We start from the raw sequence: 27,375 nt of genomic DNA, 5'->3' as shown, positions 1-27,375 counted from the left end.
TCCCTAAACCTCCGACTGCCAGAGGCTGGGACCAGGTGACAGGTGATGGATCACTTGGTATTTGGCCTGTTCTGTTCTCTCTCTGAAGTGTCTGGCACTGGCCCGTCAGAGACAGGACCCCGCAGTTAAACAGCCCCTTAGCCAGAGTCAGTGGGCCTGGGCCAGCCAACACTCCCTGAGGTACCAGCCCGGCTCCTCCACGCACCTGCATGGCCCATTCACTCTCCTGGGCCCTGCTTCAGCCAACCCCCACCCCCGACCCCCTTGCCCTCTGGGGGTCCTAGAACCTTCTCCTCTGCACACCTGGCCCTGGAACAGCCTCCCTGCTTCTCGCTGTCCTGCCCCGAGCCCCTGGCCCCGCTGCCAGGAGAGCTGGCCGGACGCTGTGCACGAGATGCACTGGACAGGCCTCTCCCCTGCCACAGCTGGGGGTCCCCCCCACTCTGCTTCCAGAGACACCCCTGCTGCTCAGGCTGCCCATCCCAGCGGGGATTTGGAAAAGCTCTGTTGGCTGCAAATGCCTCCAGTGCACAATCCTCCCACCCCGTGCAGGCCCCAGGGCAGCGTCAGTGTCCCCCCAACCTGGGCCCAGGCTTGGAGGGATGTGAGTGAGGGGACCTCACTCCGCCAGACCCACTGCCCCCCCAACCACCCCCCAACATCTCTCCAATCACCCACACATTAATGCAATGTCGTTAATGAACAGAGAATATATTTAAAAAATAAAATAATAATAATAATAATAATAAATCACTCTGGCTTCCTCCTCCACAGCAAGGGGCCCGTCGGGGAGCAGAGAGGTCTGGGGTCCCCACCTCCCTCAGCCCCATGGCATCTGCTCCCCCCCTCCCCAGGGTCCCCCCAAACACAGACGCAGGACGTGACCTCACAACAGACAAGGATTCAAAGTTACAAGTGCTTTATACATAGCCCTGTCCTCCCCCGCCCCCAGGTAGGGCCCCCCGTACACGGCTCAGCAGGGGACGGGGTACACACAGCTCAGCGGGGAAAGACGGGGGGATAAATTTTGTCTTTAAACATTATGATTAGCAAAAACAAACCCCAAACCCAAACCCCATGCCCGGAGCGTTGGGGCTCAGGTCACTAGCTAACAGAACAGTTACATACATGGCCAGCCCAGGGCTGCACACGCAGCCATGCCAGCATGTGGACAGACTGTCGCCTGGAAGCTGGGGGCACAGAGCCCCATGCTCACCGCAACCCTGGCCGTGGGGTTAGGGGACCCTGGACTCCTCCACCACAGGCCCACTCCCTCCGGCACGGGGACACTGGATTCATCACCACCCCTCATCTAGTTGGAGGGTCGAGGTCCCTGGACGCAGACTCCATCCTTCACAGAAGTAGAGGTCCCCTGGACCTCTGGCCCAGAGCTAGAGGACCCCACATTCTCCCCTGCTTAGCGGGCGGAGAGCCCTGGCCACCTCCCAGTGCAGGGCAAGGGGTTGCTGCTGGGAGCAGAGGCTGGCACTGGCCAGGCTTCGAGTGATTCTTGGCGGAGTCCTAGAGCCTGGGCCCAGCTGCTCAGTGCTCTTGGCCCTGGGAAGTTTCATGTAGAACGGGGCAGCGAGGGTGGGCGCAGCGCCAGGGCCAGGGCTGGCGGTTTGTCCCTGGAAGTCAGGCTTGTTTGCGATGCTCGAAGTCTGTTCTCTCCTCCCCCACACTCCTCTGCTGCCTGCCCAGGGCGGGTCCCCTCACTGCAGCCGGTCCGTCCGGAAGGAGTCCTCCACCGCGGGGTCCGTCAGGAGGGCGTAGGGGTCGCTCAGCATGCTCAGGCCGTCCAGGGTGAGGGGCTCGATCTTGAGATCCTCCTCCAGGCCCAGGGACGTGTCCACCTCGAAGCCGGGGACCCCGGCCAGCGCCGACGCAATCTCCTTGGAGATGCCGGGCGGGGAGTCCCCTGGGGTTGGAGAGGAAGGGTCAGACCCAAGGCAGGACAGTGTGTGGTGGTGGGGCAGCCAGAAGAGCCCATCCTGCCGGCATGGGGGGGCCTAGCATCCTGGGGGGCCCTGGGAAGTGGGAGCAGTTTTCCTTCTGCAAAGCACAGTCACCCTCCCAGCTGGCTCCCAGCTGCATTCCACTAACAGGGCGAACTCCTCCTACCCACTGCCCAGGAACCTCAGCCCAGCCCTGGAGGAACCACGTAAGGGGGGCCTGGCCTCCATGACCCATGCTGTGCGTGGCTCTGCTACTGGCTGCTGACCGGCGGCCAGCCGGGATAGTCTTTGGGCCGGGGGCGCCCGTCCCCCCGCAAACTGGGCTGAGACCCAGCAAACTCGCTCCACCGCACAATCCGCACGGTGCCAGGGGGCCCCGCAGCGCTTGGTGGTCCGGAGGGGAAGGTGCCCAGCCCCTGAGCCGGGGTGCACCCCAGCCCAGGCCCAGCGCCTGCGACACGCTGGAGGCAGGGCAGGGCAGCGTGCTCCCGCACCCACGCACCTGTGAGGACGATGTTGGGGATGGGCCCATGGCGGCTGCAGTTGCTCAGGTTCTGCCGGCTGAGGAGATGGGGCTCGTGGAAGCTGCTGCCGCTGGCCGAGAAGCCCAGGCTCTCTGCCGAGTGGTAGTTTAAGGCACCCAGGTCCTCGGGGAAGGCGTTGTGGTTGAGCGGGAAGCTGCCCGGGGGGCTCTCGCCCATGCTGAACTGCTCTAACTGCAGGGAGAGACGAGGCGGGGGACTCAGTGACTCGCCCAGGAGAAGGGCCCCGGCAGCCGCTCCGTGGGCAGAGACGGCACTGGGAGCCAGGATTCCTGGGCCAAAAGGAGAACGTCTCAGAGCAGTGGTGACCGACGGGTCGATCGCGATCTCCGGCGGCACAGTGGGGCTGCCACTGAGACAGGCTCCCTGCCTGCCCCAGCCCCACGCCGCCCCCGGAAGTGGCCAACACAGCCCTGCAGGTGGAGGGCGGGCGTCTCCCTCCCAGTGCTGCTCCTGCCTGCAAGCACCACCTCCGCAGCTCCCATTGGCTGGGAATGGGGAGATGTGGCCAATGGGAGCTGTGGGGTCAGTGCTTGCAGAGAGGGGCAGCGTGCAGAGCCACACGTTGCCCGCCCCCTACAGGGGTCACAGGGGCACGTTGGCCCCTGCCAGGAGCGGCGTGGGGCTGGGGAGGCAGGGAGCCTGCCTGCCTTAGCGGCAGCCACACTCCACCACCAGCCAGGAGCCACTGGAGATAAGTGCTGCCCGGCAAAAGGCCGCACCCCAAGCCCCAGCCCTGAGCCCCCTCCCGGAGCCAGCACCCCAAACTCCTTCCTGCACCCCAAGCCCCAGCCCTGAGCCCCCTCCCGGAGCCAGCACCCCAAACTCCTTCCTGCACCCCAAGCCCCAGCCCTGAGCCCCCTCCCGGAGCCAGCACCCCAAACTCCTTCCTGCACCCCAAGCCCCAGCCCTGAGCCCCCTCCCGGAGCCAGCACCCTGTACCTCCCTTGCACCCCAACACTCTGCCCCAGCCCCCTTCTGCACCCAAACTCCCTCCCAGAGCTTGCACCCCTCGCCCCCTCCTGCACTCCAACACTGCCCCAGGCTCAGCCCAGAACCCCCTCCCACACTGCAAAGCCCTCGACTCCAGCCCAGAGCTCGCACCCCCTCCCAAACCCTAACCCCCTACTCCAGCCTAGTGAAAGTGAGTGAGGGTGGGGAGAGCGAGTGATGGGGTCTGGGGGGTGTGGAGTGAGTGGGGCAGGGCTTTGGGGAAGGGACAGGGTCTCGGGAAGGGGCGGGGTAGATCCTGGGTTGCCCTTAAATTCAAAAAGTGATCTTGGGTGTAAAAAGGTTGGAGACTGATTTAGAGGAACGCGCTGCAGGGACCAATCAACCCAGCAGCCTCCTCTACCCCTCGGCGTCTGCGGCCACAGGTGAGGAATCGCCCGCGGTGGGGGGCGGCAGCAGGTGTGACAGAAATCCCAAACCTGCAGAGGGGGCTGCCCTGCTCCCACGGCCTGTGCCCCCCGCTGGTGCAAGCCAGTCCTGCCTCACCCTGACTCCACCTCCCTTGCCATGAGCTGGAGATGGTGCCACCAACCTCTCCCCCCAGGAGCCCCGCAGCCTAGTCATGGGCAGGGTGGGCGCTCAGAACATGGCTCCCAGAGATCCCAGCACTGACTGGGGGGCAAGGCCAGAGACTGGGGGAAAGCAGCCTAGAGATGGCAAAGAGCGAACTCCAGAAGCAGCCTGGAGGGCCGGGAACCAGGCTGGCACCAGCAGCCACTCCAGGAGCGTGGCCCAAACACAGCTGGTGTGGGGTGGGCTAGGCCTGGGCAGCTCAACGGCTACGTTACTGGTGACGTGGAAGGAGCCCGTCTGGCGGGGAGCATCCCCAGCCCCCTGAGAGTCTCTGCTCCTATCGCCCCAGGGGCGGGAGCCAGGGCCTCCCAGCAGACTCAGCGCACGCTGGGACTCACGCTGCCCACACTGAAGTCGCCCAGCGGCTGGCCAAGCTGCTGCTGTAGTGAGGAATTATGCTGGTACTCCGAGAGGTACGGCCGCTGCGTGGGCGCGCTGGGCTGCTGCTGCCGGGCTGGCTGCGTCTGGTGCTGGGGCTTCTGAGTTTGCTGCAGGGGCTGCTGGGATTGCACGAGCAGGCCGGGCTGGTTGTAGGGGTATGGCGGGAGCCTCTGGTCGGCTGGCAGCTTGCTGGTGTCCAATGGCACGCCCTGCAAACACGCAGCACGGCAAGGGTTACAGCCAGGCACCAAGGCTGGCAGGGATCAGGCCCAGGGGTCCCACTCCTTCTAAACTGCAAGGCTATTTGCAAGTCACCACCCGGCCCCCACCTCTGGAGCGAGACGCTGGCCCACTCTCCTGTCCCTGAGTCATCAGCACCAGCTGCTTCAGGGACCCTTCTGAGGTGAAGGAGCCCCAGGCCTGTCTGTTCGAGGCCCAACCAGGAGGGTGCTGAGCCTTCCTCTTGTTCCCTACCCTCCACCAGGACCAGGGATGTTCTCAAGGTCCTTGGATAGGTCTACCCCCTTATACCTTGGGACTCAATGAGATCCTGTGGCAGAGAGTTCCACCGGCTAATTGTGCAAATACACCCCCTGCACCTGACAGACAATCCGGGCTTCACTTTTCTGGCCAGCCATCTGTGGGTGGGCAGGGGAGGGAAATGCATCCGTTTCCCTCCCCTGCCTAGAAGTGCGTTCGCTTGGGGCATCAGACCATCCCGGCAAGACTGGGGGGAGGAAGCTCAGGAGAGGCAGAATTAAGAACGCCCTGGCCGAGACCAATCTCCAGGGACACAAGGATCGAGGTCCCTGGATCCCATCAACCCCTGCCACTTCCCTCTGTGGGGAGGTCTGTGCTTAGATCCACGTGCAGAGGGAGACCCCCCCTGCCTCCAACCCCACTGCAGGGTATTTCTACCCCGTCCCCAGGGCACCGTGCTACTCCCCAGCCTGGCAGCAGCAGGAGGCCATGCTGCCCCAGGGCCCAGCTGGAGCCGAGTTCTGCGCACCCCCCCACAGCCCGCGGAAGCCTGGTTCCTGGGGCGCAGCCCAGCCGTCGCCCTGCTGCTAGCGCCTGTGGCTGGGGAGAGCATGCCGGCCCCCGTCTGCCTCAGGAGCAGGGGGCAGCAGCCAGAGAAGCCTTCACACCCAGCACCACGTTGAATCTTCCGCGCCCCGAGCAGCTGCGGCTTCCCCGATTCCCGGCCCCGCCCCAGCTGAGGGCCCTGTCCCAGAGCACGCTCAGGCCCCTGGGGCTGCCTCCCTGCACAGCTTGGCCCGACAGGGGGGTTGCTGTGCCCTGGGACCGAGACCCTCCAGACTGGCTCCCAGCTAGACTGGCTCCCTTCAAGCCAGCTGGAGACTACCTCAGGCCCACAGGGCCAGTGGAAGAGCTGGGATTCGGGACAGGAGGGTCCTGCTCCCAGCTCCCTGGGCTGGTCAGTGCCTCTCTCTGGGCCTTGGTTCCCAGGCTGTGACTAGGGAGAACAAGGCTTCCCTTTCCCCACCCTCTGACTTGTCTGTCGACCGCGGACCATCTGTGCAGCACCCAGCCCAGCCCGAATTCACACAATCATCTCCGACTTCTCCGAGCACCCCATGGAGCAGGGACCCGCGAGGGGCCGGGGCATCGCCTGGCGCCAGCTCCCTGCCCTACGGCTCCCAGCCTCCCACTGAGATGAGGATGGCAAAAACAGGACAACAGGAGGAACTGAAAGAGGCGAGGGCAGCCCATGATGATGGATCATGCATACCTGGGTGATGGAGGACAATGTGGGTGACATTGTTGGTGAGAACTGTTTGGGGTGCTGCCTTCTCGAGTCGCCGCCCATTGGGAGGGTGAGGGGGCTGAGCGGGGCCCTTCGGCGGGGCGACGTGTTAATGGACGCCTGCACCAGGGGGGAGTAGGAGGAGCTGCTAAAGCTGGCCTGCAGGCTGGGGTTGCTGGGCGAGGACTGCATGGACTGGCTGCTGAGGGAGGAGGGGAGCGAGGGGGTGCTGAGGGAGGAGGGGAGCGAGGGGGTGCTGAGGGAGGAGGGCAGGGACTGGTTGCTCATGGAGGAGGGGATGGAGGAGCTGCTCTGGGAGGACTGCAGGGAGGGGTTGCTAAGGGAGGACTGCAGCGACTGGGAGCGCAGGGAGGCCTGCAGGTTGGGATTGCTAAGCGAGGACTGCAGGGCGGGGTTACTCAGGGAGCTCTGCATAGGTGAGGTAAGTCCTGTGGGGACAAAAAAAAAAGAGACACCACCGTTACCCATGGCAATCAGCACGCGACGAGGCTCCGCCCCCTGGGCGGGATGGAAGGGGGGGGAGACCAAAACGATGGAGACGGCAACAGAAACAAACAAACCCAGCAATGGAATCGGATCGTGGCCCAAGCCCCCTCCAGCGGGCGCCTGGCTCGAGGGACGCAGCTCCAGCTGGGCTGCACGGGTCCAGCTCACCTGACAGCTCCCTTCTGCAGGGCAAGCACTGGGGATCCTGGGGGCGAGCGTACCATGAGGGGGGCTCAGCTCTTCCCTCATACGATGCCCCAGCTCTTGTCCTGCTAACCCTGACGCTGAAATGACCTGAGAGGCTCTCGTGTGTCCAGATGCTGCAGGGGGAGGAGCCCAGCTCAGCCCATTCTCCGTCCCCACCTGGGACAGGGGCAAGGCAGGAGCTTGCTGGAGGTGCAGAATCACCAGACCCCGCTGCAGCTTCTCAGTAACATCCAGGCTGCAGCCCCAATCCCCCCCGACCTCCCAGCACCAGCAGCCCCCTCCGAGCACATGCTCGGGACCCCCAGGGCCTGCTCATCCCCCCAGCTCTGCTCCGCGGGGATCCGAGACACCCACCACCCTTGGCCAAGCGGAGACTGAGGGGCAAACTCAGCCCTGGCTAAGTCCCATGGGCCTGGGCGGCCCGGCTGATGTCACATCCTCAGCACTGGGCTCTGAGGAGGAAGGAGCCCAGCAGGAGTCCTACGCAGCCCTTGCCCGCACGGCCACAGGTCGACTCCTCTTCTGGGCAGCATGACTGCTGTGCCTCTGCCAGGAGGCCAGGCAGCAGCCCGGAGCCCTCACCTGCAGAGCCGTAGCCTGTCCCAAGTCCCATGCCGCTGCTGATGCCCAGGTGCGTCATGGTGTTGGCCAGGTTACCGGTGCTGCTCCCTCCGCTCAGACTGGGGTAGTTCGACTCGTCGGGGTCCAGGGGGGTGGGCAGTGGGGAGGGGAAGTGCAGGCTGGTGAGGTCGGGGAGGGAACCGCCTGTGTTCAGGGCGGTGGGGATGAGTGGGACGTTGGCAGGCTGATCGGGGGACGGAAAGATACTGAAAGAAAGAGAGACACTGCTCAGCAAAGGCGACGCTCCCGAGCACCCAGAGTCAGAGATGGGGACTGGGAATCAGGACTCCTGGATTCTGGGCCCAGCTCCGGGAGGGAGCGTGGCCTAGTGAGCGAACAGAGGACTGGGCGGCAAGACTCCTAGTTCTGTTCCCTGCTCCGCCATGGACTCACTTCTGTTGCTTTGGGCAAGTCCCTGTGCCTCAGTTTCCCCCCCACAGGTGAAAGGGAGACGAGAACCCCCAGACTCTGCCCCGAGGGGCCGAGCAACGTGCGAGGTGCTGGGAGATCTCTGCAGCAGGACTACGATGGCACCATCACACACCCGGGCACAGGACTTACTGGATTCCAGGGACTTCGCAGGACCTGGGCCTGGCCGAGGACGATGAGAGCTGGGAAATCAGAGACAGAGAGCGGGGGTGAGCCTGGGCAGGGCATTCACCTCCCGCCGCCCTCACCCCACCCCCCGACCAGCACAGGTGGCCGGCAGTTTCTGGCCAGGAGAGAGGTGAACACACATTGCAACACTCCGGACGCCAGAGGCAGGCACCCACAGCACCAGCCAAGATGAACTGTGCGGGCACTGGGAGCGGTACGGCCCCACTCCCCACCCCGGGACCTCCCACCCCATCATACAGGCCCAGCCCCGCCCCGCGGGGAGTCCTCCCACCGCCACATACCCCTCACTAGTACCAGGGACCCACTGGGGCATCCCCCCGGACTCCCCCAAGAGCAGCGCAGTCCCTCCCCAGGACTCCCACACCCACCTTCTTGGTGTCCCAGGGCTTCAGTAAGTGCTTGTTGTCATCCAGGAAGTTCTCCTCGATGGGAGGCACTTGGAAAAGAAACACTGGCAAGGGGAGAAGGGCAGGGGTGAGCCTTGTGCAGAGGGGGCCAGCCCAGCACCCAGCTCTGCCAAACCCCAGGGTGCTGGTGACTGGGAGTGTTGTTAAACAGTAGTCATGCCTGGCATTAAGAGGGCAATGGGCCCAAGAGACTACGGGTCCCAGCATGCAATGCTCCATCCTGAATGAAGCAGTGCACACTGGGAACTGTAGTTCTGTCAGGCCTGCAGGCCCCATAAGCGATGTGATGCAGTTTCACTCACTCACCAGCTCTCCTTTGCTGCCCCTGGCAATGAAGCAGCATGTGCCACCCTCCCCTGGCAACCCTAAAGCTCCCAGCCCTGCAGCGGCCAGGAGCACTGCCCCCCTCCCGTGGGCTGGGATCAGACCTCTCTCCATGCCCCACTGTGACTGCCAGGCGAGGTGAGCAGGGATGGGATATTTACCTTTACTGTCCACGTCCCCGTCCAGAAAACCTGAAAGAGGGATGGTGACATGGTTAGCTAGGAGCAGGGGGATGAGGGCAGCTCTGCAAGAGAGAGAGGTTTGCCGGGGACCTCCCATGCGATCCAACGCCCAGCCACAGTCCTGGGGAGAGAAGGGAGGAGACCCGACCAGCTGGGCACCGCAAGAGGCAGGGCACCAAGTAGCAGAGCTCGGACCAGCTGCCTGACAGGCGAGCCATTGTGGAAGGAAGGTGAGGATGAACGTTTGGGGTGACGCGGTGCAGCAGGAAAAGGGGTGCTGAGCTAGACATGCCTATGGGGGGACATGGTACAGCCATTCTTGGACCAGGCTAGGAGATGGACCTGGCAGATACAACGAGGCGGGGAAGTCTGCAGCTTTCCTGGCCTGTGGGAGCCAGCAGCAAAGAGTATCCACCTGCCGTCAGGCTGGCGCCCCAGGGCACCAATCGTACCAGGCGGCCCGGCGATCACAGCTGGCTTCTGGGCTACCCCAAGACTCAGCCGGCCTGCACGTGGTCCAGGGTACAAAGCAGCAGCAAGAGGCTGGGAAAGGAGGGCAAGGAGAGGCAGGGAGCCAAGACATGCGCCTGCTGCAGTAGCCAAGGGAGCAGGGCTGGGGTGCTACTCACCGCTCCTGCGATTGGGAGGGGGGACACCCTGCGAGGGGCCCAAGTACATGTCCTGCGGGCTGGGGTTCATCACGCTCGTGTGAAGCGCCGAATCCGAATTTGTTCTAATGGCAAAAGACAAGGCCCCAGTCAGACCCCCCTGGGCAGAGACAGGGCCCAACAAGGCTGGTGCATCCTGGGAGGAGCGCGAGCTGCCAGCATGCCTGCTGCAGCAGAAACCCTCCCGCCCTGCCCTCCGGCTGGGGAATCCACACGCCCCTCCCTGCACGCGCTCAGCAGGAAGCTGTCTGGCTCTCGGTGTCAAAAGCCGCCTCCTGCTTCTCGAGGCTTGCTGGGTCGTTCTCAAGAGAGCAGGCTGGTGGGATGATGCGGGAGCCCTCGGAGCTCAGACTGCGTGGGGATCCCTGAGGGAGGAAACCCCCACGGGGACAACGACCGGGGATGGGACAGCACAGGGCAGGGGACTGTTTTCAGTGAATCACAACAGGTATCTACAGGGGAACAGCCCTGGGGGAACCCCTTCCCGAGCCAGCAGCTGCCCTGGCCCAGCTAAGCTTTAAGGAAACTCTAGGGTACTGCAATGTTCTGCTCGCCGTCCCTTGGGGGAAAGGCCAGGCGGGGGGGCTGTGAGCTGGAACAGGAGGGGGCATCTCCGCTCGTTTCTAGAGGCAGCTGTCAAGTCCCCACCAAAGGACCCAGACCCTTCCTCAGGACAAGGGCCACCCTGGGCCCTTCCCAGCAGAGGGGGGTTTGCTCCAGCCCAGAGGTGGCTGCGAAGCAAAGGATCTGTTGGGGGAGGCGCTGTGCACACAAGGACTCATCCTGAAGCCATTTTTCCTGGGGTGGCACAAAGCATGTGCTGCAGAGAAGGGGCTCCCCGAGGCCCCAGGGAGACGCACGCATTGTCTTCCTAATGAGTCAGCCTGGGGGCACTGGGAGGGGGCAGGGGAAGGCTACTCCAGCTAACGACACACAAGGGGGATACTGTTCAACTGAGGGGCCCAGCCTGCTCCCAGGCAGGAAAGTCTCTCCCACTCCCCACAGCCCCCAAGGGCCAGGCCTTCCTCCCACCAGGGCACAGCCTCCACAGGAACGAAACCCTGCGCTAGGCGAGACGGCAGCACTGAGCCCCACGGCGGCACCCCGGGAGCACGAATGGGGACGTTGTCCTTGCTCCCAGCACACGGTGCACGCTGGGGACCAATGCTGAGCCCACGCACGGCGCCTGGGGGAGCCATCCGGCTGCGCCTGGGCACTGAGCCAGTCCCCCAAAGCGGGGCCCCAAGACAGGGCGGCTGGGCTCCCTCAGTCCCCCCTTCATTTCCTGTCCTAAACAGCCCGGGATGGTAGCAGCTCAGGAGCAAAGGGGCAGGGGCTGTACAGCACCCTGGGACCCATTCAGGGGAAAGCCCCAGTAGCACAGAGGCTAATTGTTACCCCACCACACCCAGCGCCTCCTCAAGGATGGCTAGGAAAGGCCCAGGCTGGAGCCTGCCCTGCTGTGACCTCAGGGCAGCTGCACCAAGCTGGGGAAGGGCAAGGCCTGATCAGCCAGGGGCAGATCAGCCTGGAGCAGATGGTGGGTGGGGCACAGGGGGCACAGACCAGCGGGGGGCACAGATCAGCCTGGAGCAGGGCAGTAGAGGGGCAGGGCAGACCAGCTGGGGGCAGGGGGCATGGATCAGCCTGGAGCAGATACAGGGCGGACCGGGGGTGGGGGGCACAGAACAGCCTGGAGCAGACTGGGGGTGCACAGGGCAGATCAGGTGGGTGCAGGGGGGCACAGATCAGCCTGGAGCGGGGGGGGGGGGCAGCGCAGACCAGGTGGGCACAGATCAGCCTGGAGTAGGGCAGTTGGGGGGCAGACCAGACCAGGTGGGCATGGGGGGCACAGATTGCTGGCAGGGCAGGGGCCAATTAGCTGGGGGCAGGGCAGGCTGCCTTCAGCTCTCGCTGCCTGTGCCAAACTCCCCCTTGGGCCGGTGACGGTTTCCTTCTCCCCAGCCCCTGGGGCGCCCAAGGCCACTAACTGGCCCATTCCTCCCACCCAGGGTCTGGGTGGGGGAGGCAGCTCCCCAAGGCCAGCCTGCCCGACACTTGCAGGATTCCAGCCGCTGCAGAAGGCCCCTGGAGCTGCAGCCTCCTCCAGGCTCGCCCTGGCAGAGCTCGCACCCAGCTAGCCAGGCACTTGCAGGAGGAGCAGGGCCTCAGCTGCCAGTTCCCACCAGGCCCAGTCACCAGGTGGCAGGGGAGAGGAGCTGGGAGGGGGGCCCAGCCCCTTGCCCACCCCGGCTCTGCCAGGCGAGGGTGCAGAGTGCATCTCCTTGCCAGCCACGCCAGCAGGCTGCACCAGGGGCCGGGGCTTTGGCAGCACGTTGCAGCCTGTTGCTCCATGGGGGTTGGGCAACGCGGCCTGCAGAGGGTTTCGTAACTGCAGCCCTTGAAAAGGCCGGGCTGCAGGCCCAAGCTGGCACTTCTGCCTGCTCAGGAAACAGGACGCCCGGCAGGAGAGTTTAACTGCCCTGGGGCAGCACACGAGCCATTAACCTGCTGTAACAGGACCAGCTGGGTCAGGGCCCCTGCAGCGCTGCACTGCTGATAGCCCCTACGCCCCAGCCGGAGGTGGCCAAGGCCAGCAGGAATCCTCTTCTCCTGCCGAGGGCTGGGTCTCCCCTGGCAGTTCCGGGCTCGTGACAGGTGCTGGCTCCGTAGTGCAGGCTCCACCCCAGGACATGGCCCCCAGCCCCCTTGCGCCCAAGGGACAGACCCGGGGCTCTAGGGCCCACTCACTCCCTGCTGACACTGCTACCTGGGGGCACTGGGTGCTGGTTGAGAGGTCTGGGGAGGCTGGGCCGATTAATTTCTCCTAAGCCCATGAATAGGCACTGGGCCCCCAGGGTCTGCACTAGAGAGGAGCCAGCAGAAGGCTCCCCCCCACCCCAACAGCTGCTCCATCCCCTCTGAGCAGCATGGCCAGCAAGACCTGGCTGGGGCACTGAGTGGGCTGACCCGTCACTGCCTGGGCTGTGTGCTGCGTCAGGCCCAGCGTGCCCGCCCTCCCTGCCCAACAGGCTCGCACCTGTGCTCAGAGGGGCAGAAAGGCCAGGGACGCATGAGCCCTGTTACTAGATAGCTCCGTGTCTTTAAAGGGGCACAGCTGGGCTTGCGAACCCAGTAGAATCTCACAGAGGGCACTGCCCTGAGCCCAGAGAGCCGTTCGCGAGCCCCCTGCCCCCTTGGCAACAGACACCTGGCACAAGCGCCCCGGCCACTGGCCCCTCAGTGGGCTACTGAACCCACTGTGATCCCCGACAGCCCAAGTGGGATGGCCTTGGTTCCCGAGAACCAAGCTATGAAGGGCAATGGGACATGGGCCAAATCCTCAGCTGGTGTAAATCACCGCAGCTCCACTGAGCCACCCCAGCCTGAGCATCCCAGTCACCAATCGGGGAGGGAGGGGGTCAAGATCCCCCCCGACCCCACCGGACACTGGCCATTGGGCCAGGGGCCATCAGCACCTGCCCAGCCCCCTGGGGCTGCGGCATCTGACGGCTCGGGCATAGAGAGGGAGAGAGAGAGAACGGAATCAAAAACCATTCACCTGTTGAGAGCCGACGGCAGCCTAAACAAGTGTCCTTTCTCCATGGGAAAGTTACCCCAGGGCATGGTCCTTTGTAATGAAAAACAGCAGGTTACTTTGAGGGGCAGGGAATGGGCACAGGGCCCCACCCGGGCAGCGGGGAAGGGTTAGTAATGCAGGCGGGCAGCAGGGCGAGGTACCAGCTGCAAGTGGGGGAGGAGGCGGCAGCCTGGAGCTCTGGGGCCCAGATGGGAGGACATGGCCAGGGAGCCATGCAACGCTGTGCCAGGGGGCACGGCTGACCTAAGGGTGCCCCATGGCAGCCTCCTCTCAGACACACCCTAACAAGGCAGCACCAGCCAAGCAGCCCCGCCCTCCAAGGAGCATGGCAGCTCCTGTTCAGAAGAGAGGGAGCCTGAAACAGCTTCATGCAAAGCTGCCAAAGGGCCCCAAGCGTCAGCCCCATGGGGCTGGGTGGGCGGCCGCATGCCCTCCTTGGGCAGGTGGCCCAGTAGCGCCACCCTCACTGCTCTCCCCTGGGCAGCGCTGAGCTCTCTGCAAAGCATGAACAGTGCCCTGCCCCTGGAGAGTCCCCCCATGGGGGCACTAAGGGGTCTCCCCTGGGCTGGATTGTGACATGCCCAGAACCCACCACCATTGGGCCCCGCAGCGTAGCAGCAGAAGGGACCTCGGCAGGGGGAATGGCCTGGCGCCACCCCACAGACAGCTACATTGAACCTGGCCTGGGAGCCGGGGGCTCCTGGTCCAGAGGCTCCCCGTGTACTGTCAATCCTGAGGGGAGCCAAAAGCTTCTATGCCAGGAGCTGCCCCTCCTCCCGCGGTCCATGAAGGGGGGCAGGTGCTGAGTGAGGCGCAGTAGAGGGGTGTCAGGTGACCAGCAGAGAAAGGACTGAATGCAACAGAGCGGAGAGGGAAAGGCTCAAGCCAGGGGGGAGTTAGCAGCGGGATGCGCAGCGAGTGGCAACCCCGAGCCAGGGCATTAGGAAGGTGGGGGGGAGGAGTCCAAGCTGCTCTGTGTGCAGGGGGGAATGACCCTCGGTGCAGCACCTCCTGCTGCCACACCCCCTCCGGGCACCCGCGAGGCACTGGGCGTTTGCCCGAGCAGTCCCTGGGTTGCACAATTCAATGGGCGGGGCCAGCACGTGCCAAAGGGAGCTGGACCAGTGCTGGGCACACGTCCCACTGCAGAGCTGGGAGCACTGCTGGGAGCTCCGCACCTAACTCCCCTAGGCCAGAGATTCCTGCCTCAGTCAGCTCTTTTGGGTGCAGGTGGCAACCAGGGGCCCTGGCGCCAGATGCTCCTGCGGACTTGGGGCTGGATCTGCTGCACACATGGCAAACCTTGGCTGGGGCACCCCATGCCCATGCCCCCCAACAGAGCAGGCACCCCCAGATATCTGGCTGTTGGAGGGTGATCCGAAACCCTCCCTAACCCTCTGGGCTCAGGGGGTTTCACCCTCATGGGGCCTGGCTCTCAGCGCTGGCTGGAACAAGCACGGGCAGCCTCGGTGCCACTCCTGAGGGGGCTGCACAGCCTTCACCAGAGAAACAGTCAGTCTGGGCCGGTCCCTGGAGAGAGCCCCGGACGGCTGTAGTCCCAGAAGGCACTTTGGGCCCCAGGGCTCACGAGGCCTCCCGACAGAGGCAGCACAAGCCCCAGCATGGAGCTGCTGACAGGCCCCTGAGCTGTTCCCCACAAGGTCCAACTGTCTGCCCCTGACCCACTGTCTTTTCTGCACAGCCTGGCCCCTTGCAAGGGAGGCCGTGGCCAAAGGGAACAACCCCTCTCAGGAGCAGTTCCAGGCTTTGAGGCCTCCTTTGTGTCCCCTGGCACAGCCAGTGTTTAACCAGGAGACATGCCAGCGGGAAGCATCCTGGCAGCTGCCCCCCGGGGCGATCTGCAACCAGCCTGCTAGAGGGGTTTAGGCCAAACCACAGCTGCCTTTGGAAATGCTGGCCCCTCCACCTTGGAAAGGTTCTGGCAACCCAGGGAGAGGGGGGACTGGCCCCTGGCTGCGAGGCTGGGGGCCGAGCCAGGCTCTGGGAGGGAAGCAGCACACGCAGATCTGTCCTCCACCAGTGCAAGCACAGGTGAGCCCCACGTCTGCACATCACGCGCGTCCAGAGACAGACAGAGCCCCCCAGATTTATCCCGCACCAGCCCCACAAGCCATCCAGCCCCTGGGACCTTATGCCACCCCCACCCGCCTCCTGCGGGACTTGGGGCCACCCGCAGCCTGGATGCGAAGTGCCCAGAGCTGCTCTCCGGCTGACCGTGGGCCATGCAGGCTGCTCCGCCAGAAGCCAGGAGTGGCGCAGGCTGCTGGGGAGCTGGGGAACGGGCTCAGCAGCAGAGCTGGGAGGACCCCGCACAGCTCTGCACCTGCCAGTCTCCCAGGCAGCCCCCAAGTGATGCGCCGTCTCCACCAGAGGGATCTCAGGGGTATAAAGGGCACCAAGCCCAGGAACCCAAGACAAACCGTCTCCCCTACACACCTGCTCCTGCAGGACAAACAAGCAGCACGAAAGCCCCTGACCTGCGCCACTGATGGAACAGGGGAGGGGACCAGGTACATGTGGAAGCTCCCTTCCTCTCCAGGGAACCAGTGACCAGTCTGGCCCAGGAGAGGGGAGTGGCTCTGCCTGGCCATCGCCCAGGATGGCAGCCACCCGCTGGTACTGGGACACCAGGGCTTCCCGGGGAAGATGCCCCGGCACCTGCCCTCTAGATGGATCAACAGAGAAGCAGATCGAGGTGGCCAAAGTGCGAGGAGCAGAGTTAACTACTCCCCTCCAGCAGGGAGACAAGACCCAGCAGATAATGTGGCATCCCGCAGCCTGGGCCACACAGGAACACTGTCCGCTGGGACTTGGGGCTGCAAACAGCTCCATTATCTACAGATCATGGGCTCCTGGCAAGTCGCCGGTGCAGCCTGGGCGGGGCCCACCTGCAAAGCGGACACTGGCAGCTGTGGCAGGCTCCCCAAGGCCAAAACACTGGCTCTGTCCCGAAGCCATTCACACCCAGCCAGAGAGCAGCCCAAGGATCTGCTGTTCTGCATCTGATCCTGGCTCCGGCCAGCCCTTGGTGTGTCACAGACACCAAGCTCCAAGCCCTTGGGAGAGCCCTGGAAGGTCCCTGCTGAGTTGCAGCCCCTCGGCCAGCTGGATGCCTCTCGCCCTCAGCTGGAGCTGCTCCCTGACTAGCCTTGCTGAGTGCCCAGCGAAGGACCAGGCCACTCCCCACGGCCCCACGCCTGGCAGGGCTCGCCCCTCCGGGATTCCAGAGGACACATGCTGGGACTGCCACTGGATGGCAAACAAGAGGGCCTGGTCCCTTCCACAGAAAGGGCCTATTGGGCCAGGCCCAGCCCAGCCGTCCCTCCCCCTGCTGCTGCAGGAAGCTCCGGCCTGAGCAGCCCTCTAGAAACTCTACGCCCAGAGATCACGAGGTCCGCTCAGGAGCGAGGGGACCCCCAGCCCCATCCAGTCACAGAGGGCGCCCAGGCAGCTCGCGCCGGTGGGAGCTTAAGGGGATGGATCGCGGTACCCAGGGTCATGGCAGGTAACTCCTGAGATTACTGAACAGGAGTGAAATCAGCCCCAGCTTCCTGGTTTTACTCTGTGCATTCGACAGCCCCACGTGTTGTGTCAGCCTCAGTCGCTCCCTCCCACTAGCCCCTCTCTGCCTGGCTGAAGAGACCATGAGACACCAGCAGGGAGCAGGAAGCCTGCAGCCAGCGACCCAGGAGTTTGGGCACCGGCTGGGTTCTGCAAAGGAGATTTGGTCAGCGACTCTTCAGCTGCAGCTGGTATCCCAGGGCCAGGGACCCTGTGGGCTGGGGGAAGGGGTAAAGACCTGGCAGCCCCATGACCCAACAGGGCTGCTCCTGCGTCGATGGGCGCCCCGGGGGGGGGAGAGGGGAGGCGAGTTACCTTCTCCAGCTGGGCTCAGGGGGAGGCGACAGGTAGGCCGGGCTGTAGGGAGAGCTGTCGATGTGAGCAAAGAGTTAAGGACCAAGCCGAGAGTGCCCATAAAGAAGCAGAGTGGCAGGGCACGTGTGATCATAACAGCCACAAAGCAGCCCCACCGAGAGGTTAATGCTCTCTAGCCACACCGAGCCCCTGCACCCATGCAGGAGCCCGCCGGGAGGCAGCCCCGGAGCCGCGGGCGCTGTCCCACAGAGCAGGCAGCAGCGCTGCTAAAGGATATCTGGCGCACGTATCGGCGCAGAGGAGACATCATCCGCCGGGGGTCTCGCTGCACTCGCTCCACCAGGCCGTGGTGCCGGGTGCTGCGCGCAGAGTCCAGAGGCGAATGCAAGGGGCCCTGCAGAGACACAAGGGCATTCGCTCGGACCTTCCCCGGGGGCGTGTCGAGGAGAGCCAGAGCGCGACGGGGGCTGGGGTTTACAACCCTGCAGTGCTGGCCCGGCTCCGCTGTCCCACCTGCCCCCACAACAACCGGTGACCGGCCCCAGCGCACGCCCCCCCGACTCCCATGCACTGTGGAGCACTCAGAACCAGGGCCCTGCAGCCAGCAGGTGAAGACTCCACACACGAAGCCTTGCAGATGCGGGCGCCCCAAGGAAGGGGGGGTTTCTTCCCAGCCCACTCAAGAGGGCTTGGTTGAAGCCTGTGCATGACGGAGAACCAGCATTACCCAGCCTTCCTCTCCCACTCAGTGCCTGGTATCCCAAGGAGAGCATCACGCATGCTGCCCTGTGTTGACGCTCCCCTGGGTTTTCCCAGGACCCTTTGCTCCCATGAGCCCCATAGCCGCGTGGGGTCGCTCCAAGGCGCTAGGACAGGACCCTACCGATTGGGGAGGGGCGTGGAGCCGGCCTGTGCCCGCAGGGGGAGCTGTCGCAGGGCTTCTGGGCCTGTTACCTGGAATTCGGAGACACTGCTCCCGATCTGGTTGACGTTGGGCAGCGAGCCGCTGTAGTAGGGTCCCCGGCTGTGAGCCAGACGCAGCTTCTGAGCCTGCAACTGGACCAGAGAGAGATGAGGCAGCGTCAGAGCCGGCTGGGCAGCCCCCAGGAGAAGGAGGGCAAAGCCCCTTTACAGTCAGGGACACTCCAAGGGCTGGAGCAACGTGTCTGCCAGCAGCAAAGCTAGGACTCTGTATCTAATCCCTGGGCCTCTCAGAGCTAGGACCCCCAGGCCCTGTTCTTGCCACTAGACTATGCTGTTATCAGGGGGGCACTGTGTGTCCTGATTGGCCCGGCCCTCCACACACAGCCCCCAGCTAACTTTTCCAGCCCATCCTGAGCACCTCATGCCTGTCAGCCAATTCGGAGCTATAGCTGGGAACATCCCGCTCTCACGGCTCCTTAACCCCCACTCCTCTGCCGTCCTGGTGGGCGCATCTCTGTGTGCCCCTAACCCTCCAACTGCCAGAGGCTGGGACCGGACCCTCTGCACCAGTGACTGGAGGGTAGCGAACAGAACAGGCTCCAGACACGATCCTGGCAATGACAGGCCAGCAAGCCTCACTCAGCACCAGAGAAACTGGTTGAAACTGTTGTGAAGAAGTTATCAGAGACGTAGCTGCACAGTCGGGGAAGAGTCCACCCGGCGTCTGTGAAGGGAAATCATGCCTCGGCACTATTAGAAAACTTGGGCCGAGAAAGCATGTGGACAAGGGGATCGGTGGTTATAGTGAATTGGACTTTCAGAAAGTCCTTCACAAGGTTCCTCAGCAAAGCAAACACAATCCTGGGATAAAAGTGAAAGCCCTCTCCTCCATCAGTAATTGACAGGAAACAAACGATAGGCACCAAGACACCTGCGTGCCTGGGCGCCAAACACCCCAATCCAGCCGCACGTCCGAAGCTGGGTCAGATCCCCACACTTGGGACCCATCCCAGGCCCGGGCAAACACATTCCAGCGACTCAGAGCACCCCTGCAACACGAGTCACCTGCCCAGCAGTCGCCAGCTGACTGCAATGGGTGGCTGGACAGTTCACGCCAAGCACTGGCCCAGAGCCAGTGTCCACATTCCCTCTCTGGCCTGAGGCTTCCAGGCCCAGGCCGGCTCCCAGCGCTGCAGCACTCTGGGGAAGCCCAAAATCAAGGGCAGGGGAAGGAGGGGAAGTCTGGCAGGAGAGGCTGTTATTGCAAAACTGCAGGCTGGAGATAGCAGGGTGCGAGCAGCCCCGGGGAGGGGGAAGCCCAGAGGAAGTTCCTGTGCCCGCGGTGCTGAGCAGCACAAGCTGGCATGGAGGTTCAGAAGCCACAGCACGCTCGGCAGTGGATGCCCAGGTAGAGAGGCACCCGCTGGACAGGCAACGAGAATGGAAGCCCCAGGTGGCAGCTTGAGGCTGCCGCCCTGAGAGCCCCCTGCTGGGGCAGCTGCTCAGATCCGCAAGCCACATGCTGGGGGCCAACCTCCCCAGCCCTCTCACTGCTGGCATGGCAAGGAGAGGAAGCATCTGCCAGCAGCCAGGGGCAGTGCCTGCCTGCCTCCCCCACCCCGGGGGCATGGGGCTAAGGCCACGACCACCAGTGGAGCGAGTTCAGCTCCCAGGCAGGCTCCAGAGCAGAACCATGGGCATGTTTCCCATGCCCATCATGGGGAAGGCAGGGCTGCAGAGCTCTCATTAGCGAGCCAACTCCCACTGGGAACCAGCCCGCCAGGCTGGAGTCAGATACGCGGACACAGGGACCAGCCCAGCCTGCTTCTGCCCAGCATCTGGAACAGACGCGGAGGGCCCTGGGACAGACCAGGAATGAAGCTTGGCCCAGCCAGAGAAAGTCTGGGGTGGAGGGGCACGGAGCATGCCGGGGCTGAACTCACACCCCCCACTTTACAGCTTGCCCAGCTCCACAGCACCCCCTCTGGATGAGCCAGGAGCTGCAGTGACCTGCTGGGGAAGGAGACACGGGCTCCCCAATAATAAACTTGGCATCAGCTGCACTGGGCCGTCCTCGCCGGGTGAGGGGCCCCCTGGGACATCAGAACGGTCAGACGGGGTCAGACCAAAGGTCCATCTAGCCCAGGGTCCCGTCTTCCAACAGCGGCCAATGCCAGGTGCCCCAGAGGGACTGAACAGAACAGGTCATCACTGAGTGATCCATCCCCTGTTGGCCACTCCCAGCTTCTGGCAAACAGCGGCTAGGGACCCCACCCTTGCCCATCCTGGCCAATAGCCATCGATGGATCTATCCTCCATGAATGTATCTAGTTCTTTTTTGAACCCTTTTATAGTCTTGGCCTTCACAACATCCTCTGGCAAGGAGTTCCACAGGTTGACTCAGCAATGTGTGAAGAAATACTTCCTTTTATTTATTTTAAACCTGCTGCCCATTAATTTCATTGGGCAACCCCTAGTTCTTGTGTTATGAGGAGTAAATAACACTTCCTTATTTACTTTCTCCACACCAGTCATGATTTTATAGACCTCAATCATATCCGCCCTTAGTCGTCTCTTTGCCAAGCAAAAACTCCCAGTCTCATTAATCTCTCCTCATACGGCAGCCGTTCCAGACCCCTAATCATTTTTGTTGCCCTTTTTTGAACTTTTTCCAATTCCAATGTATCTTTTTTGAGAAGAGGCGACCACATCTGCACGCAGTATTCAGGACATGGGTGTACCGTGGATTCAGACAGAGGCAACATGATCTTTTCTGTCCTATTCTCTCACTTTCTTAATGAGTCCCAACATTCTGTTCGCACATGGAGCAGCTGCTCCAGCCCCAGCCTTGCTGCAGAGAGGGGCGCGGCCAGGCCCAGACTGGGAGAGGGCTGCGAGCCGGGTGCGAGTGATCCGCGGCACAGGATGCTCAGGCTTGCGAAGAGCATGAGGCTGGAGAGCACGGAGTCTCCTCTCTGCCAGGGAACTGGAGACGAGACGCAGTCACACACGGGGACGAATCCTGGGCTGACGTCAGATTCATATCACCATTGCCTAGGACCAGCTCAGAAATAATGATCTAGAGCCGGGATCCGGAGCCATCCCAACGAGGTCGTGTGACGGGAGCAAAGCACAAGATCCCACGCCCTGGGGACAGCCCCCCAGCAACCCCCAGGGGCACACAGACCCAGCAAAGACCTGCCAGCTCCTTGGCTCAGCACGGGCAGCTCTGGGGAGGTGCCTAAACAATCAAGGCTCCGGGCTCATGAGCCAGGCGCTGGTGGGAAGGGCGGGCAGAGGGGCCGGCAGCGCAGCGGGCACGAGGCAGGTGCTGGTGGGAAGGGCGGGCAGAGGAGCCGGCAGCGGAGTGAGCACGAGGAAGGCACTGGTGAGAAGGGCAGGCAGAGGGGCTGGAGAGGAAACTTCTGGCTCCAGCCGTCAGCAGATGAAGCAGCCGGGCTGGCACACGTCTCTGCTGCTGGCCCTTCAACTGCGAGTGCACTGAGGCATCTTGGCTTCAGCCCCGGTGGGGCTGCAGGCCAGGCCGGGCCGTCATAGGGACCCGGAGACAGCCAGCTCCTTGGGAGCACATGGGGATATTTTATCATCATCTCTAAAGACACCTGGCCCCCAAGCGCTACGGCTCAGCCAGGGTGGGTTCCCAAGATAGGCCAGCCATTGGCATCGGCAACCCAGGTCACTAGCCCAGCTCCGAGCATCCCCCTTCCCCGCCAAGGGGTTCAGACAAGGGGTGCAGGGCACTACCCTCCCTCCGGTGAAGGGGACCAGGGCGGTGCTCAGCCCAGGCCAGGCCAGAGCCGGAAGGGCAGAGAGCCCCCTATATGGGACCTGGAAGCTTCTCTTCCGGCCCAGGCCTGGCACGGTGCCCACCCCGCTGCCCTCTCAGCCCTTCCCGCTGGGGGCCGGGGACACACCTGCCAGGAGAGACCCAGACTTCCTCATCCTTCTCGTGACATGAGGAGCAGGAAGATCACCGCTGCAACCCACACGCTGGGCAACGGCCCAACTGCCACTTCCAGGACAAGCTCCAGAGAGTCAGGATCCTGCTGCCAAGCCACGGGCCAACTCCCCGCCCCGCAGTCCCCACGGCTAAAGGTCGGCGCGTCATGCTGCTGCCCTGGGAGAGCTCCGCGGGGGCTGCCCTGGGAGAGGAAGCAGAGAGCATGTTCCGGGGATGAGAGGAGACAAAGGATCTCTAGGGACTCATCTGCCCTGAGCAGGGTCCCAAAAGCCCAGCCAGGCTGGTGCCCACAGTGCTTGTCGAGCTCTGGCCTGTGAATATGACTCACCGGTGCCCAGGAAGCAGCTCATGCCCTGTCCCCGGGGGCAGGAGAGAAATGGGCACCTGCAGGGAACCAGCACCGAGCTCGATTCAGGGCAGCCAGCAGTGCAGGCCTCAAGCACCTCGCGGCCCTGGCACAGGGGGCTGCCACGCTGCACCCTGGTGAGGGAGGGGCCAAGTCAGGGAGCCGGCTGGGGTAGGAGTGGCGGGCAGAGCAGGCACCACAAGGGCACAGCCCCCTCCTGGCCAGGCAGCCCCCATGCTCAGGGCAGAAAGGCCGAGACTGCCAGCAAAGAGGCCACGAGTTGGAATCTGAAGCGAAGCAGGCATCTGTGCGGGGGACACGTCAGCTAGAAACCGACCCAGACCCCGAAACCCCCACCCTCTCCCTGGCAGGGATCGGTGAAATTCCATCTCAGCCCCACAGAACTGGGAGGCAGAGATTCCCCCCGGCACCATCACGTGCCCAGTACCACCAACAAGCACCAGAGTCCGGGCCATGGGGTTCCACTGCAGAACTGACTGTCAGCCTGTCTCAGGTCACCCCCCCAAAGGCCAATTCTCACACACATCTCCAACAGCTAGCACCTTGGCCGTGAGGTCTGCTGGGGGACAAGGCCGCCCACAGTAGCAGCAGAGACACGAATGCCAGTTCGCTCATCGGACACCACCCCCCCGCCCCGGCCCTGGCTGAAGAGCTGCCAGAGCAGAGCAGGTCAGAAACCCCGGCAGCAACGAAGCCCCCCGCTCGTAAATTCCTGAGCTTAAAACCAGCAAAATCCAGATCCCAGGAAAAAGGGAGATTTGGTCACCAGCTGTCTCTGCAGCGCTCTGGGATTAGGGCTCCGAGCCTGCCTGGGTTACGGGCTCAGGATTTCAGCTCCATTTCCCAGTGTCAGGGCCCCTGGCAGGAGAAAGCACGCTCAGCCCCAGGGGCTCTGCACATCTTCAGCTGAGCCCTTTCTGAACAGGGAGGGCCCGGGGACATGGGATGCTGCTGTGCTGGCTCCTTCCTGACCCCTACAGCTGGTCCACTCCCCACCCAGACACCAGAGCTACGACTCCCCCATCTCAGCACAGGGCCACAGATCCCGACCAGGCCCTCTGGAGAGGACAGCGCCAGCTAGTCTGGAAGAAACCAGCAGTGAGACAAAGGCCCCGCACAGGGCACTACAGATAGTGCCAACACCACAGCCACAGACGGGCACCGAACACGGCCCCAGAGGGGTTTGACAGCTCGTGACAGGAGCCAGCGTCCAGCAGCTCGGTCGAGGCCCTGGAGACGGAACTCCCCTCTGCACCCGCAGGTGGGGGGCTGAGAGTGAGGCTGGGGTACGGGAAGCTGCCACTCCACACAGCGCACCTGATCTGGGAACCCTCCAGGGCTGCACACCTGGCACCTCTCCCCAGCACTGCCCAGCAGGAGGCGGGAAGGGGCTCCCAGGGATCAGGTTCCTAACATGCAGAGACAGGGCAGGACTGGTCCCTACAGCACATGCTCCAAGGTAGCATCCCAAACTACGTGGTCAGCAGAGCCCTGACTCCTGCCACGCTCCTTGCCAGTCCTCCTCTAGCTGCCCTGTGCTTCTGCTGCCCACACAGCCCCTTGTCCTCAGCCAGCGCAGGGCAGCCCGGAGGAACGCCTGATGCCCGAGGGAACGTCGGAAGGCACTGCCTGAGCCACGAGCCAGCCCTGGCTCTCTCACCCGTTTCCTGACCAACCAGTTCTGGGCTCACCGGGCAGCACTGCAGGGCATGGATCGCAGGGAGGGTGGTTCTGCCCAGATCCCCCAGCTCTGCTGTACATTAACCAGCTGTTTACTATGCAAACACGGCTCTGGAGTCTCTCAGCCAGGACCACGCTTAGCAGTGATGCGATGGCTCGGCTTTTCCCTTAAAGCGTTCCAGCACAAGCCAAACGGGTCTGAAAACGCCAGGCAAGTTGACATCCCACTTGTTAATTTCTTAGCTGCATGTCTGGGGGCAGGGCTCACTTGGCCCATCAGGGAGCGCTGGGCTCAGCATACAGAGGGACAAATCGCTGCCTGGACCCAAGAAGCTGGCTCAGGAACTGCATTACGCCCGGCCTTGGAGCAGTGACCCTGGTGACGGACGCCCCGTGAGGCATCTCCTTTCTACCACCATGTGGCCTGCACTGCGGCTGCCCCAGCCCCACCTCCGCTCCCCAGGAGGGCTGAAAGCCCCCTAAGACCTCCCGAGTCCCTGGAGTGCAACCCACTCAGAACTCCTCCCCCAGGTTTGATCATCTCACTGCAGCCTCACTCAAGCCCACATGCTCCCCGTTCAGGAGCCTGTTCAAACCCCCCCTTCCCGCTCCTTTTCAGATCCCACCCGCCTACTGGAGCTGGCTTCCCCACTGCCTAATGCCAGCCTCTCCCTGTCCCTTCACTGCCATGAGTGAGATCCTCTGCAGCTCCCGCCACCTGGAAAGGCCCCCCTGGATCTCTCAGGTCTTGTATTGCAAATTGCAGGTGCAAACACCTGTCCGCCATGTGCCTGCCCCCGACTCTGTCTCCCTCAGCAGCTCTTCTGAGGAGGACATCTGGTTGGAGCATCGTATGTCCCTATGAGTTGATGGCATTCTCCTAGGCTGCAGCCCGGGACAGTAGAACCAGAGACTCAGGCAGCCAGCTGCTGGCCAGATCCCAGGTTTGGCAATGTTCATGCATCCCCATCGACTTCGTGGGGGGCTGTGTAAAGGAAAATGGGAACCTGTCTCCCTCGCTGCTGGCGGAAGGCTTCTCCTGCACCCGGAGCCAGGTCAGTGGAGGCACGGCACTGCCCCTCCTGCTCTGCCTCCAAGCCCAGCCCGAAACATCGCCCGACCGAGGGCTCAGGGCCTGGCTTTACTCTTAGCCACTTCAGAGCCTTTTCTGAAAGCTTTGGACATAGCACTGATTGGAAGGGTCGGTCCCGAGCCTCTGACATCCCACAGGGAGGGCTGGCTGCTCTGGAGGGGACCTCCCTGGTCCCATTTCCCAGATCACACCCAGGCCGGCCCCTCTGGCCAGAGCAGATTTGTTCTCTACATGACATCTTCTCATGCTTTACCCAGTCTAATTTTAAGCCTCTCTAGGGATGCAGCTTCCACCACTCTGCTCCTCGTGGGAGACTACGGCAGGGTGCTCCAGAGCGTGCGGCCGGGAAGGGTTGCCTGGGATTCAGCCTAAAGCTTTCGGGGCAGAGAACAAGAGACGGCAGTGAGCAAAAGCCGTCCCAACCACGAAGCTGCCGCAGGATGGCTCAGTCCGGCATGTTTCCTACGACCCACGCTGCTCTCACGGTTTCAGGCTTGGAAACCACGTTCCCGTTTCGTGGCACTCCTGAGGCGAGCCGGCGTGGGCTGAGCTGCTGGGGCCGCAGGCCACGTTCCCAACCACAGGGCCGGCCGCCCCAGCCCCACACACAGGAAGAACCCCTGCTAGGTCCCCCGCGGCAATGGAAAACCAGCCGCCACCCACGACAACCTGTCAGCCCCTTCCAGCAGAGACCAGGCCTTGCCCTGGGGTCCCCAGCGGGGACGACACCCCGACCCGGCAGCCCAGCCAGATCACAGGGGCTGACGAGACTCCAGCTGGACCCAGCAAGGGCTGCCGAAGACACCAGGCCCCCCCAGCCCCCACAAGAGCCAACGTGCCCCTCCCTCGGCTGCTGCCTCGCACTGCGAGGCCCCCCCACGCCCCCTCCCCGGCCAGCCCCGCTCCCCGCGCCCCCCCGCCTCCCCACACAGCTCAGACTCCTCCCCCGGCCTACCCCGCTCCCTGCCCCACTCTCGGGCCCCCCCACGCAGCTCAGCCCCCTCCCCCCCACGCCTCCCCGCCCCCCCACGCAGCTCAGCCCCCTCCCCGGCCAGCCCCGCCCCCCGCGCCCACCACGCCTCCCCGCCCCCCCACGCAGCTCAGCCCCCTCCCCCGGCCTGCCCCGCTCCCTGCCCCACTCTCGGGCCCCCTCCCCGCACCCCCCTCGCGGGCACCCGCCCCGCCGCCCCACGGGCTGACCTAACGGAGCGGGGACGGGCCCGGGGACACCCCCCCGGCCCCACCTCCCGCCCCGTGACCTGCGAGGCGACCCCGGGGCTCCCGCGCCCCCCGGCCCCCGGCCCCGGCCCGGCCCGGCCTGCTCACCCGCGTGGAGCCGATCTCCATCATCACCTCCTCGAAGGCCGCCGTCTCCTCCGCCTGCCGCTGCTTCTGCAGCGCGATCTTCTCGCTGAACTTGCGGGGGTTGGAGGCGCCGGCGCCGGCCGAGGAGCCCGGCCCGGCCCCGGCCCCGGCCCCGGAGCCCGACGCCGCCATCTTCCCTGCCCAGGCAGCTCCTGCCGCCGCCTCGCAGGCCGCAGGCCTCGGCCGCACACCACGGCGGCGCGGGGCATCATGGGAGGCGTAGTTTATTTGCCACCTTGCCCGCCGTTCTCCCCCTAGGGGGCAGCCGAGGGAAACGAACTACCGCTCCCAGGGCGCCGAGCGCGCCACAGACGGGGGCGCGCGCAGGGGCTGCTGGGAGTTGTAGTCTCGCGCAGGGAGGAAGCGCGCGCTCTTCAGCGGCGGACGAGAGGCTCGGAGACTGCAGCTCCCGCCGTGCACCGCGCTGCCCATAACTCAGGGCCCAAGAATGCCTCGCAGGCGGCCTGCCCCGCACGGGCCCGCTGCGGCCTGTCAGGAGCGGGGCGGGGAGGGAGGTGGGCGCCGGGGGCTGCTGGTTTTGTTGCTGCTAAACGGCTTCAGCTGGGGGTGGCTTTACACAGATACAACAGCAGCGGGGCTAGAGCACCCCGAGAGCTGTTGGATGCTTGCAGCTGGAATTGCACGGGGCACCCGTGAACCCAGCCCCTGACTGCCCTTTGCACCCCTGCCTAGTGCAAGGAA

The 27,375-nt window shown here is 63.9% G+C and overlaps 1 protein-coding gene across 3 annotated transcripts; it reads right to left on the bottom strand.

The window, feature by feature from the left end:
- Positions 1 to 695: 695 nt before the first annotated feature.
- CRTC2 (CREB regulated transcription coactivator 2) lies at positions 696 to 26,843 on the bottom strand. Of its 3 annotated transcripts, XM_077840953.1 has the most exons (14): positions 26,635 to 26,840; positions 18,217 to 18,318; positions 17,540 to 17,656; positions 17,263 to 17,324; positions 13,327 to 13,395; positions 9,726 to 9,829; positions 9,076 to 9,105; positions 8,552 to 8,634; positions 8,127 to 8,176; positions 7,527 to 7,771; positions 6,216 to 6,679; positions 4,420 to 4,671; positions 2,458 to 2,671; positions 696 to 1,918 (listed from the first exon to the last, which is right to left on the bottom strand). In XM_077840953.1, the coding sequence occupies exons 1-14, from the start codon at positions 26,803 to 26,805 to the stop codon at positions 1,713 to 1,715; spliced, it is 2,169 nt and encodes a 722-aa protein (XP_077697079.1). In that variant the 5' UTR covers positions 26,806 to 26,840; the 3' UTR covers positions 696 to 1,712. The 3 variants fall into 3 exon arrangements, with proteins under 3 accessions (XP_077697079.1, XP_077697080.1, XP_077697081.1); XM_077840954.1 differs by lacking the exon at positions 13,327 to 13,395; XM_077840955.1 differs by lacking the exon at positions 696 to 1,918 and having other exon boundaries at positions 2,636 to 2,769; positions 26,635 to 26,843.
- Between the last annotated feature and the right edge of the window lie 532 nt (positions 26,844 to 27,375).

The sequence above is a fragment of the Eretmochelys imbricata genome, chromosome 24 (genome assembly GCF_965152235.1).
Source record: "Eretmochelys imbricata isolate rEreImb1 chromosome 24, rEreImb1.hap1, whole genome shotgun sequence".
NCBI classification, from domain to species: domain Eukaryota; kingdom Metazoa; phylum Chordata; order Testudines; family Cheloniidae; genus Eretmochelys; species Eretmochelys imbricata.
This window is presented reverse-complemented; position numbering and strand designations above follow the sequence as displayed.

Coding starts and splice junctions, on each gene's coding strand:
- CRTC2 (XM_077840953.1), bottom strand. CDS start 26,805: ATGGCGGCGTCGGGCTCCGGGGCCGGGGCCGGGGCCGGGCCGGGCTCC. Junction 17,657..18,216: donor GCAGTGTCTCCGAATTCCAG/GTAACAGGCCCA, acceptor GTGTCTCTGCAG/GGCCCCTTGCATTCGCCTCT. Junction 9,830..13,326: donor CTGCCGTCGGCTCTCAACAG/GTGAATGGTTTT, acceptor TTTTGCCATTAG/AACAAATTCGGATTCGGCGC.